The 21,344-nt window shown below is 40.4% G+C and overlaps 1 protein-coding gene across 1 annotated transcript; it reads left to right on the forward strand.

The window, feature by feature from the left end:
- Window positions 1-17,005: 17,005 nt before the first annotated feature.
- LOC149121534 (vomeronasal type-2 receptor 116-like) lies at window positions 17,006-21,344 on the forward strand. The gene is made up of 3 exons (XM_089315573.1): window positions 17,006-17,248; window positions 17,555-17,678; window positions 20,440-21,344. The coding sequence occupies exons 1-3, from the start codon at window positions 17,006-17,008 to the stop codon at window positions 21,342-21,344; spliced, it is 1,272 nt and encodes a 423-aa protein (XP_089171699.1).

Consider the following 21,344-nt stretch of genomic DNA (forward strand, 5'->3'; position numbering starts at 1 on the left):
AAAACCTCCACAACAACAAAACAAACATCCCACTTAAGAGAAGGACCAAGGACCTCAATAGACATTTTTCAAAAGAAGAAATCCAAATGGTCAACAGACACATGAAAATATGTTCAGGATCAGTAGCAATCAGGGAAATGCAAATCAAAACCACAATGAGGTTTCACCTCACCTTGGTTAGAATGGCTCACATACAGAAATCAACTAACAACAGATGCTGGTTAGGATGTGGGGAAAAAGGCACACTAACCCACTGTTAGTGGGAATGCAAACTGGGAAACTCACTATGAAACACAATTTGGAGAATCCTCAGAAACCTGAATACAGCCCTACCATATGACCCAGCTATCGCACTTTTTGGAATTTACCCAAAGGAAATTAAATTGGCAAATAAAAGAGATGTCTGCACCTCAATGTTTTTTGCAGCTCAAATCACAATAGCTAAAACCTGGAATCAACCTAAATGCCCATCAACAGGAGACTGGATAAGGAAATTATGGGATATGTACTCCATAGAATACTATACAGCAGTAAAAAAAGAAATGAAATCTGGTTATTTGCAACAGAATGGAGGAATCTGGAAAACATCATACTGAGTGAAATAAGCCAGACCCAAAGGGACAAATATCATATGTTCTCCCTGATCAGTGACAACTAACTGAGCACCTAAAAGGAAACCTGTTGACGTGAAATAGACACTATGAGGAACAATGACTTGATCAGCCCTTGTCCTGAAAGTCAAAGAACAACTTACTATTTTATTTATTTTAGAATTTTTTTCTACTTAATACCATTGGTTGAACGCTTTAATTAACACAAAATTGTTCTTAGGCATTTAAATTTAATTGAAAAGTGATCCCTGTTAAATATAAGTGTGGGAATAAGAGAAGGAGGAGATGTACAGTGTGGCACATGCTCACATGGACTTACCCCTAATGGTAGAGCTAGAAACATGCCAGGGGATTCCAATTCGATCCCATCAAGGTGACATGTACTAATGCCATCTCACTAGTCAAAGTGATCAGTTTCGGTTCATAATTAATCATAATGATAGGTTTAAGTGTCAAAGGGATCAGATAAACAAGAGTAGTGTCTGCTCATAATAACTGATAGAATTAAAAAGGAGAGAATGATCCAACATGGTAAGTGGGATACATAGCAGACTCATAGAATGGCAAATGTCCTAAATAGAACTCTGGCCTCAGAATTGGCACTTAAGGCATTCTGATCTGGCTAAAAAGCCCATGAGTGTATTTCAGGCATGGAAAGCCAAGATACTGTGCCAAAAAAAAGACCTAAATGAAAGATCTCTTTGAGTGAGATCACAGTGGAAAGAATGGGGCCATCAAAGAAGGAGGTACCTTTCTCTGAAGGGAGGAGAGAACTTCCACTTTGATTATGGCCTTGTCTAAATAAGATTGGAATCTGTGAACTCAAGAGGCTTCCATATTCTTGCAGCTCATGAGAAGAGCCTTGGGTGATTACTAACGTCATAAATAAGAGTGTCAATTGTTAAATCAAAAACGGGAGTCACTGTGCGTTTACTCCCCATGTAAGATCTCTGTCCTTCACTATGAGAAACAGTGATTTGATCAGCTCTTGTCCTGACTGTTGATGTACAATGTAATACTTTATCCATTTTAGTATTTTTTTGTTCTAGTACTATTGGTTGAACTCTTAATTAACACACAATTATTCTTATGTGTTTAAATTTTAACTGAAAAGTGATCCCTGTTAAATATAACAGTGGGAATAAGAGAGGGAGGAGATGTACAATTTGGGACATGCTCAATCGGACTTTCCCCAAATGGTGGAGTTAGAATTGTGCCAGAGGATTCCAATACAATCCCATCAAGGTGGCATGTACCAATGCCACCTCACTAGTCCATGTGATCAGTTTCAGTTCACAATTGATCACACTGATAGGTCTAAGAGTTAAGGGATCACACAAACAAGACTAGTGTCTGCTAATACTAACTGATAGAATCAAAAAGGGAGAGAACAATCCATCATGGGAAGAGGGATACACAGCAGACTCATAGAATGGCTGATGTCCTAAACAGCACTCTGGCCTCAGAATCAGCCCTTAAGGCAGTCGGATCTGGCTGAAGAGCCCATGAGAGTATTTTAGGCATGGAAAGTCAAGACACCCTGGAAAAAAAAAGAAGATCTGAATGAATGATCTCTTTGAGTGATATCCCAGTGGAAAGAATGGGGCCATCAGAGAAGGAGGTACCTTTCTCTGAAGGGAGGAGAGAACTTCCACTTTGACTATGACCCTGTCTGAATAAGATCGAAGTCAGCAAACTCAAAAGGCTTCCATAGCCTTGGCAATTCATGGCTAAGCCTAGGGAGATTACTGATGCCATAAACAAGAGTGTCAAATTGTTAAGTCAACAACAGGAGTCACTGTGTACTTACTTCTCATGTGGGATCTGTCCTTAGTGTGTTGTCCAATGTGAAGTAATGCTATAACTAGTACTGAAACAGTATTTTACACTTTGTGTTTCTGTGTGGGTGCAAACCGATGAAATCTTTACTTTATACTAAATCGATCTTCTGTATATAAAGATAATTGAAAATGAATCGTGATGTGAATGGTATGGGATAGGGAGCGGGAGATGGGAGGGGTGTGATTGGGAGGGAAATTATGGGGGGGGGAAGCCATTGTATTCCACTAACTGTACTTTGGAAATATGTATTTAATAAATAAAAAATACATTTAAAAATTTTTTAAAAATTAAAAAAAATCTTTGTCCTTAATGTTTTTGTTAAACAAATTAATGGTAAAACTAGTATTCACATAGTACTTTATACTTTGTGTGTCTATGTAGGTGCAATCTGTTGAAATCTCTGCTTAATATATACTAAGTTGATCTTCTGTATATGAAGATAATTGAAATTGAATCTCAATGTAGAATTGGGGGGGTGCTGTGGCACAGAGGTTTAACGCCCTGGCCTGAAGCACCGGCATCCCATATGGGCACCTGTTCAAGACCCAGCTGCCTCACTTCCGATCCAGCTCTCTGCTATGGACTGGGAAAGCAGTAGAAGATGGCCCAAGTCCATGGGCTCCTGCACCCATGTGCGAGACGTGGAGGATGCTCCTGGCTCCTGGCTTCGGATCGGCATAGCTCTGGCCATTGCAGCCATTGGAGAGTGAACCATCAGATGCAAGACCTCTCTCTCTTTCTCTCTTTCTCTCTTTCTCCCTCTCTCCTCTCTCTCTCTCCTCTCTCTGTGTAACTCTGACTCTCAAATAAATAAATAAATCTTTCAAAAAAATGAAGAATGGGATGGGAAAAGGAGTAGGAGATGGACGGTTTGCAGGTGGGAGGGTGGTTAAGGGGGGGGAACTGCTATAATCCAAAAGTTGTACTTTTGAAATTTACATTTATTAAATAAAAGTTTTCCAGGAAAAAAAGCTAATGAATAGAGATGGAAGTGGTACAGAAAGAGATGGCAACCCAAAGCATATATATAAATACCAAATGTGTTCCTTTATATATTCTAAAATGTTAGGTATATACAATCAGAATAATTATCATATTATGGTACACTATAATTCAAGAGATTATGATTGACACATTCATCCTTGTAGAGACTATACATATTTGCCTTTGTCCCTTTTATTCCATTCAAATTTCAACTGCCTCTTTATGGAGGATCTTAGCCAATGGCCATTATTTCATATTGTGTTTCCATAGTGCGACAATCCTAGGGAATTTTTCAAGTGTTTTCCATAACAACAGAGGTTGAATTCCTAATGCATAGTTAGTTCCTAAGTAGTGGAACCCTCACACCCCAAATTCGGAATCCTAGAAATGGATTAAACATGAACCATGTCCATGTGACTATATGTGTTCATGTGAACAATGTGATACCATTCATTTCTCTGTTGGCCTATATATTTTTGAGTAGTTACCCCAAGTATTATGCCTACAATATGCTATCATTAGAATATTTTATATAGAATTTAAAGCTCCAGCTCAGACAAGGATGACAGCTTGCTAAAAACATTATCAGGCATACCTGTTGCCTGAATCATTGCCATGTTAGAGAGATGTTGGATGAAGTCCAGGAGGCATGAGGCTCATCTGTCCACCTCCACAAATTCTAGACCCTTCATCTCTCAGTTACATGGTGGCCCTTGGAAGTAGGCCCCTTCCCCACCACTGTTGCTACCTACCATTCAAAGATTCCTCTAGAATTCCACACAAAAAAATCACATTCTTACCCACTACCTACCTGACCCCTTTTTCTTCCTGATCTGATGAAACTGTCAACCATGTGTCTTCTGTTCTATGACATGTTATTTCTTCAATTTCTAATTCTTCATGCATTTATTAAGTACTTTTCTCCTTTCTTTTTAAGTTGGTGTGTGAGTCTTGTAGAATGGAGGCTTATTTGTGAATTAGTGTAATTGGTTGCTACAAGATATATCATAGGTAAGGGGTACAACCTTGAAGAGCATGATCATGATGGGGAAACTAAACTCAATAAATTTAAGCAAGGAAGTGAAAGATATACAAACTAAAATCTTCATAAGATAAATGGATATACACACAAATAAATGCAAAGAAATATGATATTGTGTATTATAAGTATTAATAGTCTTCAAATATACATAATATCAAAAGGCATATAATAACTTAGTGCAAATCCTGTCAAAATCCCCATGTCATTATTCACAGAAGTAGAAAAGAACAAAGGTTACCAAGGCTGGGAGTTTCAATGCTCAGGAGAAGTTAGAGGAATAAAATTTCATTTAGACAAGACCAATGAGTTCAAGTGATGTGTTGCACATCATGGGGAGCCTGGGAACAGCATGCAGTTTACTTGCAAAAATGCTGAGGCACTTGACTTTAATGTGGTCAACCTAAAAAAATGAAGAGGATGTGGGGTAAAACACATGGCAAAGAGCCAGATGAATGCATCCACAATGTGTACAGCTATCAACACATTCACTCAGATCCATAAATCTAGATGATTTAAAGTTAACAATTAAACAGGTAAGGAGATTATTAATTAAAAAGGTAGAGGAATCTGGTTGAGAATGTTTCCTGTAAAAAGTGAGAGAAAATAGACAGCCTTAGAAATCCATGTTTGATACAGAACAGAATTCCTTTCACTTGTCACCTGGAAACCATACCAATGCTAAAGGCTTGTTAAATGGGGAGAACCTCAGGGAAGTGGGTAACTGGATTAATTGTGTGGAGGGCTATACATGGTGAGAGAATTGGTACCCTTTTCTGAATATGCCTGCTCATTCTTAATCACGAAGCCAATGTTCTCAGCAGAGTTTTGCAAACTTGAGAATGATATTAGACACAGCAATGAAGAGACTGGGTGGGGAGCACAGAGTCATCAATGATAGACATCAGCCCTTGACTTCTTTCCAACTCATATGTGGAATGATGCAACTGGACGTTTTGTTGATCCTAGCAGCAACTCTTTCTAAACTTGCCAAACACACCAAGAAGTCCACTGGAGTAACACTTAGCCCTTTGTGCACTGTCCAATCATTAGGTGGTCCCCAGTGCCTTGTTGGACCATGATGAAATCATACAAGGAGGAGAGGAATGAGAGTCCAAAACATGTTTTTCCAACGTGTTTTCCCCTAGAATGGAGGGTAACAGGTGCAGAGCCCCAGGGCAGGGTGATTCCTTGAGTTTCTGTATGGAACACAGTGAAGCAAAGAAAAGGCTGAGCTGCCAGTGCTGTGCTGATCACATGGACACTAATGTCTCACTGCGTGGACTTCTTTAGAAATGACTCCCTGTAGTTTCCTGTTGTGTCCCTTTCTGACTCACTAGACTGGCAGACAGCAATACTAGGATTCAGCAGTGCCCTGCACAGAGAGCAGTTCTCTGCAGGGGATTGAGCCTGCCAACACCTGCCAGCTCCTTGTTCCTTAATCTCAGCTGACATTTTGGGCTTCGTCTCTGAATTGTGAAAACCCTGGCAAGATGTTGTCTGTGAGTGTTCTGTGCCTACTCCTGCACACTATACACACTTCACAGGGCATGACCCACAGGGAATGCAATAATTACCTTAAGCCAAGTATCAACCAAGATGGAGACCTGATCCTGGGTGGTTTTTTCCCTCTCTACTACCCAGAACCAGAAAGCAAAAAGGTCCAGATGTCTTTTTTACATCGTCCCCAGTATAAAACTGTTGTATCTTGGTAAGTTCAAGATTGTGTGTATGCATTAAGTGTGGCTACCATTGAATGTGAGTGTGTGTTACTACTGTGTTTAATCCTTTCTGAGAATGCTAGAAGGTATGAAGAAAGTGCCAAAATGCCAATAAAGGAAGTTGCAGGTTCACTCCATTCTTGTACCTTCCATGCCTTGCTGTTCATTTTTCTATTTGCTTCTTGGTCCTTCAGGGACAGAGAAGTGACATCAATGATTATCTGCCCACTCCATTGGCTTAGATCTCTCAAATACAGCCCTCAGCATCTTGGAATGAGGCAGAATGTGGGGACTCCAATCCTACCTGCATGCATGGAGTGGGCACAGGTGTCCTGAGGCACTGAGACCCTGGTCTGTGGTCAGTGTTAAGATTAAGGGGTCACTCTGATTTCCAGTGCTGAAAAGAGCATTGTCACTATTGTACCCAATAGTGAATCCATGTGTATCTAAGATGTGCCACCATAAACAGACTTTGTCCCACCGCACATCATTAACTGAGCCCCTTCAGACTGCAGGCTTGAGTCCCTGAATGTAGCAAGATTAAAGGGATTTATCTTCCCCAAGACTTTCACTTGGATCCTGAAGGTTTTTCTCCAGGAACCACACAGAAACTGCATTAATTCTGGGCTTGACACACCTGTGCAGCATGTGTTTTAGTAACTGTTAACGTGAATGCCTGAAGAGGATTAGAAACAAGACATCCTGTCTCTGCACCCTTGTTGGTGGTGACAGTGGAGTGTGCTTCTGACTCACTGCAGAGAACCACATGCTCATGTGTTCAGAAGAGAGTGAGGCAGAGAGATGTTGGTTTAAATGGAGCATGTCTGTTCTTATCAGCACTTTTGGAATTTAATGCTTATCAACTCAGCAGGTTGCCATGCACTATGGGCAAATGCTAATGGGCTGGTGACCTCTGAGGCACAGTGTTAAAACATGTAGTCTCTCCTAGTTGGTGCCTTCACAGTGTTCTGTCCCTTCTCAATGTTTCATTAAATTTCTTTGTGCATTTTTAATTTCTATATTATTAGCGAAAATGCCTAATGGGATATTTATGGTAAACACTTTATGCATGTGAATCTTCTGGTTATGTGGCAGCTACTGATTGTTTGTACTCTGTCAGATTTAGGGAGATAGGATGTGATTTTCTAAAGGTGAATTAATCTCTCATCTCAGGGACTCTGTATGGGAGACAGTGAGGAGCTGCCTTGTTCATGATCTCAGGGTGAAAGGTCAGCCCATGCCACAAACTGGAGGCCAGGCTTTACTCTCTGCCTTCTCTTCCCCAGGTAGAAAAGTGTCTGGCCACCCTAATTTGTGCAGACCTTTAGCCCTCATGTGCTTGCCACACTCTAAAATTGCATTTGCTTCAATCTCCTTTAGTTAATATGGGCTCAGATGATTAATTTTTTGTGAAGTTTGACTTCAAGCTCCAGCTTCAATACTGTGATTGAACTTCCTTAAAGCTGATGGAAGTTATGTTGTTATTTGCCTGACAGGAGTTATTTCATGTGCATATCCCACATTTGTTTACCCAATATTTGGCCTTTGATTTGGCATTAATTTTGTGTGGCTGTAATACTCTAATGATCAGTTTTATTTAATAAACTGCATATTTCTCTGAGATGCTGGGGGTACATCATTAAATAATGAGATAAAGTCTTTTATCAAGATTTTTAAAAGAGTTACCAAATCATTGTTGATAAACATCTAGATGTTTATCACCTGCTCACAAATCCCTAACTCCTTTTCAGTGTCTCCACATCCTTCATTCCTTCTCCCCTACTGCGTACCACCCCTCTGTCTTGTGTCTCTGAGGGTCAGCCTATTACGGCCCCCTCATGTGAGTTGATTCATATCCTTTGTGGTCTTTTGTGACTGACAAATTGGAGTGCACCATGTTTCCTGTTTTATTCATGTTGTGGCTTGCAGCAACATTTAGTATACATTTCTCAAAATATCTTTTTTAAGATTAATTTTATTTATTTGAGAGTCAGAGTTACTCAGAGAGAGGAGAGGCAGACAGTGAGAGAGGTCTTCCATCCACTGTTTCACTCCCCAATTGGCCACAATGGCCGGAGCTGCACCCAGCTGAAGCCAGGAGCAAGGAGCTTCTTTCCGATCTTCCCACATGGGAGCAGGAGCCAAAGATTTAGGCCATCTTCTATTGCTTTCCCAGGCTATAGCAGAGAGCTGGATCAGAAGTGGAGCAGCCAGGACTTGAATCAGTGCCCCTATGGGATGCTGGCATTGCAAGTGGCAGCTTTACCTGCTATGCCACAGTGCTGGCACCCAAAATATCATAATATCTAAGTCTGCCTTGGTGTCAGACATTCCTGTTTACTCAAAATAGTAACTCAGCATGCCAGGTCCTGAAATTAACAACTGACAACTTTGCCTTCAGCAAAAAAGAATTAAGCTAGTCAACTTTCAGCTGACAGCAAGTGTTATAAATAACCCAAGGTGAATGCAGTGTGCTCTTCACAGTGAAAAATTATTCTACTAAGGCCAAAAGATTAACAGAAAATGTTTATTCAGTGAATTTATTTTGTAATTCAAACAAATAAATTTAAGCTATGGACACATGCCACTAGCATAAATTCTGTGCCAGGTCAACCTCAATTTTAAGAACTCCTCTATGTGATCTGAAAATCTCCTCAGATTAAGTGTGTATAGAATGTTGACTTATCAATAAGACAAAATTCAATTTCAAACTCCACATATAAGAACAACATGTACAACACTGTGTGACCCAATAATTGGCAATCAGCAAAAATAAAGCACTGCCAATTAGAAACTTTTTGAATATGTATTATAATATTGAGGAAATGAAGAAATGACAAACTATTAGTTAAGCCCAACACAGAAACATAATATTCAGTGCAAAGCAACTAAAGGAATGATTGGATGAATATATTAAGTCCCATGCAACTTATTAACAGGTATGAATATTCTTAGCATTCAAATTCTGGAAGAAATGTAATAAGTTATAAAAGTTCAACAGAATTCCAAGGGAAGAAGAAAAAAAGAAACCCATAGTGAGAAAATAGACCATCCAATTTCTCATACACATGAAATGTGAGAGCTCTTAAATTCTAAGAAACTATTTTCACTCAAGATATATGCTGTGATTATAGAGTAAATTGAAATTATGTTATAGCAAAGATGAATAGAAAAAAGAGAAAGGAAGGAGGAAGAATTGAAGGAGGGAAGTGTGGTTATCTTCTTAGGACTGTATCTGGAATATATACAATCATATATCTTTGTATTAGTAACAAGTTTTTAAGAAGATATATAGAAAAAAGGATTGAACATACAAGTGTAAAATATGAAATGAAAAATATGAATTCAATAGAGAAAAAAATGGAAACTAAGGAAACATCCTAAATTATCTGAGTTCAGGAGAAAAATGTTTACATTTCAAGGAAAACAAAATGTTAAATCTGATTTGAGCAAAGCAAAACATTAGAATAGGAAATTAAAGCAAGGACCAGGGACAAATGGCTCAGATGGACCTGGCCGAGGAGAATGTTCTAAAACTTTAAACAACTGATGAGTCAGGTGGCATTCAGCCTACTCCAGAAATTACTGGAAACAGAAATGCTTGCTCCTGGGTGTTGTCCTTAGGTTGGGATGCATTGAAGCTTTCCTGAAGGGTTCATGAAGGTGAGTGTGATCATGGGCACAGTTTGCTTCAGAGGAGTCCAAGGGCCATTCTACAATCTTCTAGAGCCCTTGAAACCTCATTCGCATCTCCTTCTTTTTCCAAAGCTGAGGCACAACTGAGTAGAAGCCTGAGTCTGACCACTGCTGCTTCAGGGTGTGGCTGTGTTGTTGCTCTGAATTCCATGGTCTCACCCTCTCCCGGATGCTGCCCCTCTCTTTAGGTGGCTGTGGAAGAACTACCAATATGTGCTGGCCTTCCGCTTTGCCATCCAGGAGATCAATAAGGACTCCCAGCTCCTCCCCAACCTGACCCTTGGTTTCAAATTCTTCAATGCCTTTGCCAGTGAACAGTACACCTTACTGAGCATAGTATATTGGTTGATTGGGATTAATGTGCCTTTCCCTAACTACACCTGCCATACACAAGGGAGACACGTTGCTGTCATTGCTGGAACTACATCAGCATTGTCTGTTGAGTTTGGAACGCTTTTGGAGCTCTACAAAAACCCACAGGTAAATGAGCTGTGAATCTGGAGGGCAATAGTTAAATTTCCTCCAACACCATTCTCTCACCTCTGAAAAATGGAAATGGGGCAGCCGAGTATACATACCACACCATGGTATAGGAGAGATCCCATGGATTTCCTAAGGATGTGAGATTATTAACAGGGGAAGGAGAAGGGAGAAAGGGAAATAGCAGGGCCTGTTGACAGCCTTCTTAAGATTCCTGTCTAGGGCCTGTGTAACCATCTCCCACCTGCTGGAAGCATAGGCTGTCTAATAGTCTCACCTCTACACTTCATAATGTCCACAGCACACAGATGTTCCCCATCCAAGGACAGCACCATCTCAGGTGGCATCCAGAGACCTAGGACAGTTGGATATAGGGAATGCATCTGGGTCCCCTTTGGGAAAACAATGAGGGTAACAGACAGTGAAAAATATTTTTTAAAGACTTCTATATTTGTTTATCTAAAAGGCAAAGCAATGGAGAAAGATGGAAAGTCACATACACATACACATACACATGGCATTGGAGTGGATCTCTTAACCACAGGGTCACTCCCCAGATGCCCACAACAGCTAGATCTGAGCCAGCCAGCAGCCAGCAGCCAGGATTTCCCTCCTGTTATACCACATGGTAGAAAGGGGCCTAGTACTTTTGTTATACATTGCTGACTCCTCCAGTACAACAGCAGGCAAGTAGATCAAAAGCAGATTATCCAGGACTTGAACTGGCACTTAGAAGTGGGATGCTGGTATCATCATTGGTAGGCTAACACACAGTGCCACTATGCTGGCTCCACCATGGAGTGTTGAGACTCACATCTTGCTACACTGGAGCTCAACCGATCATGTTCCCAATGCTAATTAGTCACAAGCACACAGGTTGATTTTTCTCAGGATTCCCAGTGGCCATGCCATCTACAACTGTGCATATCAGAACTGTGGACATGGGTTTATTCCAATCTTTGGGAGACAGGGAAGTAGCCAGGCAGACAAGGAGCTCTATTATAAACAACTCAGCTGATTTGCTTACCAAATGTCTGACATGGTGTTGGGCTTAGTCTACCATTGCACATGTGTAGAACCAGGAAGTCATTCCACATGAATGCCATGACCCAGTGAGTTGAGTCATTATCACTGCCTCCCCAGGTCTGTGTCAGTATCTCAAAAATACTTCCCCAGGGACCCACTATACAAGCAACAATCAGAACATGTGCCTGTCAAACATAGGCCATATGGTGAGCAGAGGATTCTGGATTGGAAAAAATATTTTGCCCCAAATTAAAAAAGGTTGGTGATTATATTCTTGGAGACAATGCAGGTTTCCTGTGGTAATCAATGCACTCCAAATACCAAGAGATCAACACAGTAGAGATTTCTGTCTCAGAGTTATCTACAATGGTGGCTGCTGGAGGAGGTGGCTCTACTCCACCAGTCACCCTGGGCAAGGATGGGTGAAGCAACATCCAAAGTTCCTTCTTCCTCAGGCCCCACTGCAGGACATGAAGAGCATACAGATACTGACAGATTTTCTTTAAAGCTATGAAGGAGGAGTCACATTTATTCACCTAAAGCAATGGGCATGCGAAGCATGGTCTTCTCTGTGGCCAGAGTAGCAAGATTTTTCATCTCTACTGCACTCTTTCTTTTCACACAATAGTAACCTATTTAAAGTTGACCTTGGGGAGAAATTCTTTTCACTCACTTCCAAGAGAGATAACACAAATCCTACAAAAGTTTGATCATGTTTTTCTTTGCTTTCAGCTCACCTATGGCCCTTTTGATCCCATGCTAAATGATAAAGATCAGTTTCCCTCACTCTATCAGATGGCAACCAGTGACAGCTCTTTGGGCCATGGAATGATCTACTTGTTGCTGCATTTTGGCTGGACTTGGGTGGTGCTCTTTGTGTCTGATGACATGAAAGGAGAGCAGTTCCTTCAGTATTTTGAAGCAGAGATGCTCAAGAAAGGTATCTGTGTGGCCTTTACAGTTAAGCTCCCTGTCACAAAGAAGTTGTATGGGTATGGTGATCTCACTTTCATGAGTAGCATCAGAGTTTCATCTGCAAATGTGCATATACTCTATGGTGATGTAAGAGGTCTCATCAGTGTGGACATTTCAGTGCAGTCCTTTGTAACCATCGGGAAAGTGTGGATCATGACATCAAAGTGGGATCTTGTTATGTCTGAGACAAACCACATGTTGCATTCTTTGCACGGAGGCTTCTCATTTTCACCCCACAAGGAAGAAATCCCTGGCCTCAAACATTTTGTCAAGATGGCAAACCCTTCCCACTACCCAGAAGACTTTTATTTCAGTAAATTATGGCTTTTCCATCTGCACTGCTCACTTGAAGGATCATTTTGTGGACATATTGGAAGCTGCCCACCAAATACCTCCTTACAGTTTCTTCCAGGACATATTGACTTGCTGACCATATCTGACTCCAGCTATTTAGTCTACAATGCTGTCTACACAGTGGCCCACGTCCTCCATAAAATGATTTTGGAGAAAGTAGAAATGGGATCTCCAGGAGAAGCAATACAACCTATGATTCTTCCCTGGCAGGTAAACCTCCCCTAAAACAGAACAGAAAGTTGCCACCTGATGGAATCTAGAGATGTTGTATTGAGATACAGCATCATGACCCTGCTATCTTCTCAAGGTCAGAGAGATTAGGTACATCAGAAGTTGGGTTCTTTCCATTGGTTATTGGTATATCTGTGATTGTTGGCTTTGGCTGGAAATTTCAATCTCTATGGATTTTGAATGGTTACTTTCTGAACAGAAATGGTATCAGAAAAGTTTGTAATGTAGGCTGAAATGCTGCAATACGTGAGAAAATTTGACAGATAAAAAGTTGTCATGCCATAATATTCCTTGGAATTTATACAAAGCCAAAAAAGATGTATTGATAAATTATTTTTCATTTCTATAAATTTTTCATTTGTAAAATTTAACAATTTTGACATCCTGCCACATGTACATCAAAGGTACATATTTTATATATATCCATATCTACAGTTTTTTCTTGGAATAAGGATATTAATATCACAAGGAGAGTGATTGATGACAATGTTGCTAGTACAGGAAGATAAGGGTATATGTCATATACACCGTATGCTTCAGTGAAACAACATACCAAATGCTAGGATACTGTCACAATGTTTATACTCTGTATATTAACTTCCACAAATCAGAAAAACATATGATATTTGCCTTTCTGGGCCTGGAGTACTTCACTCAGCATAGTGATCTTCAGTTCCATGTATTTTGTTGCAAATATCGTTCAAATCTGACAGCAGTTTAATTTGATTTATAATCCTGCATAACCTGTGGCCTAAGCCCTGGATGAGATAAGATACTTTTTGTGAAAACAGAAATGGATTTCACATAATATCCTAAACATGATAGGAAATGGATGGGAAATGAAGCATGTCAGACCAACTGCCCTTACAAACTCTGCAGCAATCAGGGAGCATGGACTGTAGTCCCATTTCTTACATATGAGACTACTGAGGATGCACATGAGCACAGGATTTGCCTGCTCAGTCAGCTGAATATTTCTGGGTTTAACCCTGGCTTACATGAATCCATTCCCCACATATAGAATGTATTTAGAAAATTCTGTTTGCATGTGCAAAGGACAAATACGCTCATAAATTTGTAGGATATATTAAATAAGGGTGATGTGTAGAAAAAGTAAAATATTTGTAAAAATTAGCATCAGAACATTTACTTAATAATCAAATTGTATTTAAGCATTAGAAGTATGTTTTATAAACTACAGTATTAGAGTCAAACCTTGGGAAAGGAAATTAATTTTTCAAGAAGGCTTCCATAGATATAATTAATAAATTATTTGTAAATTTTGTCCTCTACATTATTTAAGAATTAAGTGGTAAACTGTCCCTTGACAATCACGTCATGGAATCTTTGAGTCTTTTTTTTTTTGACAGGCAGAGTGGACAGTGAAAGAGAGAGACAGAAAGAAAGGTCTTCCTTTGCCATTGGTTCACCCTCCAATGGCTGCCATGGCCGGCATGCTACAGCCGGCGCACCACGCTGATCTGATGGCAGGAGCCAGGTGCTTCTCCTGGTCTCCCATGGGGTGCAGGGCCCAAGCACTTGGGCCATCCCCCACTGCACTCCCTGGCCATAGCAGAGAGCTGGACTGGAAGAGGGGCAACCGGGACAGAATCCAGTGCCCCGACCGGGACTAGAACCTGGTGTGTCAGCGCCGCAAGGCGGAGGATTAGCCTAGTGAACCACGGCACCAGCCTAGGTCATGGACTCTTGAAGACATTGATTCTAAAAGTGCCATTGTTACTTTTTACCGTGTATATCCTCTTTGTTTTGTTCTGTTGGTTTTTTTTCTCTGTTTTCTATCTCTCTCCCATTTCTCTTCTTCATACTGATAACTCTAGGTTACACAGAGTTATATTTATTTTAAGGCAATTGGGAAAAGATCCCAGATAAAAATAAGAGGGGAAATAAGAGATGGAGGAGGTAGTCTATAACTGTAAAACAGTTTGGTTCTGCATACAGTCATACAGACTGAGCTCTAATGGTACAGCCTAAGAACTAGTCATGGGGCTCCAAAACCATAAGAATTGGTGGTACAAATGCCATCTTCACTGTTAAAATGGTCATATTTAAAGTTAAAGGCAACAGATAGATCAGTCTAAGTTTAAAAAGGATGATATAATGATATAAGTAACATCAAGTACCTGGGAAAATAATATAATTAAAAAAGGAAGGAAAGACCAACAAGGGAAGCAGTCCACACAGCAGACTCCTAGAATAACATTTGCTATAAATAACACTCTAACCTCAGAATCAACCCTAAGGCTTCCTTGTTGGGCTAAAAGGCCTGCGAGATCATTTCAGGCATGGAAAGCCAAGACATTGTGACAAAAAAATATCCTACACAGAGGATCTCTGTGAGACCTCAGAGGACAGAAAGAGTCATCAAAGAAGGAGACACTTTTCTCTGAAGGGAGGAAAGAACATCCACTTTGCTTATGGCCATGTCCAAATACCGATGGAATCTATGGTCAAAAAAAAGTCTTCCATAACCTTGGGAACCCATGGTAAGAGCCTCAGATGATCGCTGATATCATAAAAAGAGTGTTAATTATTAAAGGAACAACAGTAGTCACTGTGACTTGCTCCCCATGTAGGACCTCTGTCCCTAATGAATGTTAATATGAGAATTGACTGCAAATTCTCTCCCTAAACTGTACTCTATATGTTGTGTGTGTGCCTGGGCGCAAATTGTTAAAGTCTATGCTTAGCATGGTGTTGGTCCTCTGTTTATAAAGTCATACTAAAAATGAACCATAATGAAGAAGGAGATAGGAGAGGGAAAGGGAGGTGGGATGGTAGCTGGGGGAGAGGGGGGCTATGGGGGAAAGAACCACTATATTCATAAAGTCGTATCTATGTAAAAATGCACTCATTAGCCGGTGCTGTGGCTCACTAGGCTAATCCTCCGCCTGCGACACCAGCACTCTGGGTTCTAGTCCCAGTTGGGGCGCCGGATCTAACCCAGTTGCTCCTCTTCCAGTCCAGCTCTCTGTTGTGGACTGGGAAGGCAGTGGAGGATGGCCCAAGTGCTTGGGCCCTGCACCCACATAGGAGACCAGGAGAAAGCACCTGGGTGTCCTGGCTTTGGAGGGGCACAGCATGCTGGCCATAGCGGTCAATTGGGGGGTGAATTAACGGATAGGAAGACTTTCTCTCTCTCTCTCTCACTGTCTACTCTGCTTGTCAAAAAAATGTATTCATTAAATAAAAATTAAAAAATTAAAAACACAATTAAGTGATAGTTGTTTAAAAATAACAACTTAGTTGTATCCCAGTACAGATGTGTTGTGATCTAGAAGGTTCAAGGTTAACACATACTATAAAAGCATAATAAGCTTTCATAGATTTGAAATTTTGTCTTTGGTCATACCATACTATCTGATATGTCAAAGATAGTCACAGTCATCACAATAAGTGACCCAAAGCCAAGGAGAGAAAGAACACCATGTTGTGTCATGTTCAACCAGTGTTAAGGTATAAGTATACCTTAAAAGGTATAATGTATATTGCTGATATACATAATATACATATCTTATAGATATGGACTTCTGAGGTATTACAGTGGCTTTGAGTCTCTTGATGGAAAATATATCTTATGAAACAATCATGCATTAATCTCTAATTTTTCCCCAACCAAAATACACTAATCATCAACTATATTTTGAACCTTATGAAGAACTTATGTAGATACACACCTATAATATTCATAACAGCTATCAAGTTATTTCAGTAGCCATCCATGTGCTGCCCAACTGGTAACAGTAGAGTTAGCTTCCATAAAGCCCCAACCAATCTTTCATGGCCAAAGCTTCAATAGAGTCTGTGCTCCAGTAAACCTCTGGACCACTAACTTTTCTGATTGGGGACAATCACTCTTTGATGTTTTGTTGAGGGAGCAGAGGAATACCTTAACCCGGGAGATGTTTAAGCATCCAAAGAAAATTAATGTTCTACCAAATGGAAAAGCTGAATGTAAAAGACAACAAAGAGGGCTTGTTTAGAGCATCTGACTTCCCGCAACTAATTTGGATGTGCTATTTCCAATTATGCCTGTCCTCCAGCTCCATCAATTTCTGAGGAAAATCCAATTTACAAACAGCGCTGGAGATAAAGTATCCTTCCATGAAACAAGAAACCACATGGCACATTATGATATCCAGAACGTTGTGAATTTTCCTAGTGGTCTTCGTTTGCTTATTAAAATTGGAGAGTTTTCCTCCAAGAGTCCACATGAACAAAGCTTACTTGTCAATGAAGAGATGATAGAATGGCCTGTTGCATTCAAAGTGGTATGATTCTCTTTTGATACGAGATACCCACAGAGAGATCTGCCAATAATCTTGTGAAGAGGTTAAGTGTGAAGTGATCAGGTTCTTTTGTAATACATGGGAAATAGGTTGGGGAAACAGAAATGGCAATGGTAGGAATGCTGAAATGGATGTCTAGGTATTAGTCACAGGTACAGGAGGAGGGGATATAGTCATGACCTTCAATTGAAGGCCAAGGTGTTATGTAGTGAGGAGGGATCTACTGACACCCTTCACGGTGGCTGATAACATACCAAACCATGACCAGTGCTTCTCTTTTTTCTTCAGACCCCTCAATCTGTGTGTAGCCAGAGCTGTGGTCCAGGATTCAGGAAAATGTCACAGGAAGGAAGACCTATCTGCTGCTATACTTGTGTTTTGTGTCCAGAGAAAGAAATTGCCAATCAGACAGGTAGAAAATTTCCAATCCATATCTTTACTGTTCTAGTTATTTCTCCACAAAAGAGAAACCAAAGAGATTTGCAGTTAGTTCCTAGTGCATCATTGTTCTCTATGCACACATTTACTCATTCATTCAATATATCCATTTATGCTCACTAAAGATACTTTATGTTTAAGTTCTTCTCTGGTGATGCTCATTCTAGTAACGTCAACTGTAGCACTGATTCTAAAAGATATCACACCATGTTAGATAAGTCATCATCTGAGATTTGCAGGTGGAACTTGCTATATTTCCAACTGAGAAATGTAGGATGTATAATCATCAAGGCTTTCTATTGGTGCCTGTAAATCTTGAAACCAATTCATCTTACAAACACATGATAAGCACAGAGCTAGTGCTTGTATGTCATCATGGAAATACTGTATTCCTCCCTGCACTGTCTTTAATATTTTCCATGGAATTAAGGATGTCTAGTACCACAGGTACATTTAGATTTATAGAATTTATTAAAGGAAAGAGTCAAGGTGAAGTATGAATATCACATCCTACTAAAATATACAGTTTGGTATGCTCATAAAAACTTTTGAACAAGACAAACATAAAAATAATTACCTATCAAAATACATGTACCAGGTCGGTGCCATGGCTCAATAGGCTAATCCTCCACCTAGCAGCACCGGCACACCGGGTTCTAGTCCCAGTCGGGGTGCCAGATTCTGTCCCGGTTGCCCCTCTTCCAGGCCAGCTCTCTGCTATGGCCCAAAAGTGCAGTGGAGGATGGCCCAAGTGCTTGGGCCCTGCACACCATGGGAGACCAGGAGAAGCACCTGGCTCCTACCATTGGATCAGCATGGTGCACCGGCCACAGTGCACCAGCTGTGGCGGCCATTGGAGGGTGAACCAACGGCAAAAGGAAGACCTTTCTCTCTATCTCTCTCTCTCTCACACACTCTCCACTCTGCCTGCAAAAAAAAAAAATGTACCAAGAATGTAAAAAATGTGCTATATCTCACTGATAAATACTTCCATTTTTTTAAAATATGGGAAATAGACCTTGTAATGATTTGATTTCCTCCAAAAAGGCTTCTCAATTCCTATTGTGTTAGCATTAGCAACCATTTGGTTTTAATCATTTCCTAGAGGAAATAAATAGTTTTGGCCATGAAGAAGATAACAAAACAAAGAGCTAATCTGTGCACAAAGGTTTTGCAAAAATTCAATAACAAATAAAAAGAATTTAAAAACATATGCTGGAAGCATGTTGTACAACAATACTTTCTTGTATGTACAAACACTGTAGAAAGTATCTAAGATTGAAGCCAGAGCACCTGGTGTCCCCAAGAAGAGAAATGGGTACTTCAAGATAAGAATGCCAGGAAGATTGACTCTAAATTACATTAGGATCTTGTATGGTTGAAGAAGTGTCATCTAAAAAGCTAAATCAAACCCTCATAACAAGTGTAGCTAGACCCCAATACCATCTTCTGTATTTAACTGAAACAGAGATATGCCCATTCATTGACTTGTCTCTATGACTTATTTCTTGCTGCATTGGCAAGAAAATGTTATTTCAATAAATAGAGAAAACATGGTATCCAGAGCTGAATTTGTTCCCCACCTTCCACAAGAGCAATGGGGTAACAAGTTATGATTTCATAGAATGAGTGGAAAGTTCCAATACAAAATAAAAAATTTCTCAGAGTTTCAGAATGATATACTGCTATAAATGATCTGTGATTTCTTTACATTTAGCATGTATAAGTGAAACAGGCACTTTTATTTGGGTATTATTTATATCCATTTCCTACAATTCCCACTGATCTATAGTCTTATTACTTTTTACTTTTTGAACTCTTGATTCAGTGGAGTTTTAAGACTGACTTAATGTAAATTAAAAATATGCTATTTCAAAAATTAAAAAAGGAAGGAATGAAGGAAGGAAGAAAAAGGAAGGAAAGAAGAAGGGAAAAGAGAAAAAAGAAAGGAAGGGAGGTGGAATGGAGGAATAAATCATCTTAAAATTGTACCAGTGAATGGAATGGAATCTCTTCTGCTTCTATTAATATCACATTAACATGAGAATTGATGAGAATTGTATTATACTAATTATCATGCACTTGCTATGACCCTGAGAATGCAATGTATTAATTCATTTTGAAATTTATATTATATACTAACTTGAAAAATATCTAATTTCTCCATCAATAACTGGGTAAAATATCAATTACATCCAAATTTCTTTATTTTCAGAACACCTCTATTCAAATCCAAATGTTGTTTATTCAATAAAATGCACCTTAAGATTCCATTAAAAATTGACAAAAGGATTCCCAAGGAAATGAAAATATAAAATGAGGAAAGATTGTTCTGCCAGATATCAAGCTAATAACTGTAGTACTGATGGCTGTAAGGTTATCTTAGGAGTTTGGGGTTGTTTATTTCTGTGTCTGAGCTACAGAGATACAGGGTGTGGCATGAGGCTGACTTAGGGGATAGAACAGAGAAAGGCTGGGAAGCATCCATGCCCATGGGAACAGGACTGTGTCACAGGATAAGTCAACCTAGTCCCCATATGCTGAAGGTGTTGTTTGAATGAGTTTGTTCCAATCTGCAGATGGGCATCCTCCCTGGACAGCAATGCAGAAACTTGATCAGGTGTACCCTGCTATATATCACAAGCTCCCAGCAGCATTGCAGTTGACCATTTTCCACAACAGGAAGAAATCCAGAATTTCTACAAAGTAAACCTTCAGTTTTTCTCCTTCCTCAGATGCAAAGCAGTGCATCCCATGTGAAGATCACGAATACCCAAACCAGGATAGAAGTCGCTGCCTCCCTAAGTTGATGACGTTCTTGGCCTTTGAGGAATCTCTGGGGATGGCTCTGGCCTGCATGGCTCTGTGCTTCTCTGTCCTCACAGCTGCGGTCCTCTGGGTCTTTGTGAAGCACCAAGACACTCCCATAGTCAAGGCCAATAACAGGACCCTCAGCTACATCCTGCTCATCACTCTCTTCCTGTGCTTCCTCTGCTCCTTACTCTTCATTGGCCGTCCCAACACAGCCACCTGCCTCCTCCAGCAAATAGCATTTGGCCTTGTGTTCACAGTGGCTGTTTCCACTGTGCTGGCCAAGACCATCACTGTGATTCTGGCCTTCAAGGTTACAAAACCTGGCAGAACTGTCAGGCGATTGTTGATATCAGGAGTTTCTAACTCTGTCATTCCCATCTGCTTCCTCCTCCAACTGATTCTCTGTAGCATCTGGCTGGGAATCTCTCCTCCCTTCATTGAGTTAGATACACACTCTGAGCCTGGCCACATCATCCTGGTGTGCAATAAGGGTTCGGTCACTGCCTTCTACTGTGTCCTGGGCTACCTGGGTTCCATGGCCCTGGCCAGCTTCACTGTGGCTTTTCTAGCCAGGAATCTGCCTGACACTTTCAATGAAGCTAAGTTCCTTACATTCAGCATGCTGGTGTTCTGCAGTGTCTGGGTGACCTTCCTTCCTGTCTACCACAGCACCAAGGGGAAGGTCATGGTGGCTGTGGAGGTCTTCTCCATCTTGGCCTCCAGTGCGGGGCTCCTGGGCTGCATCTTTGTCCCCAAGTGCTATGTTATTCTCATAAGACCTGAGATGAACTCTTTGAAAGGCTTAAAGAATAAAAGCAAGTTCTAA

The sequence above is a fragment of the Oryctolagus cuniculus genome, chromosome 16, assembly GCF_051225735.1.
Source record: "Oryctolagus cuniculus isolate XC-2025 breed Fujian yellow rabbit chromosome 16, ASM5122573v1, whole genome shotgun sequence".
NCBI classification, from domain to species: Eukaryota; Metazoa; Chordata; class Mammalia; order Lagomorpha; family Leporidae; genus Oryctolagus; species Oryctolagus cuniculus.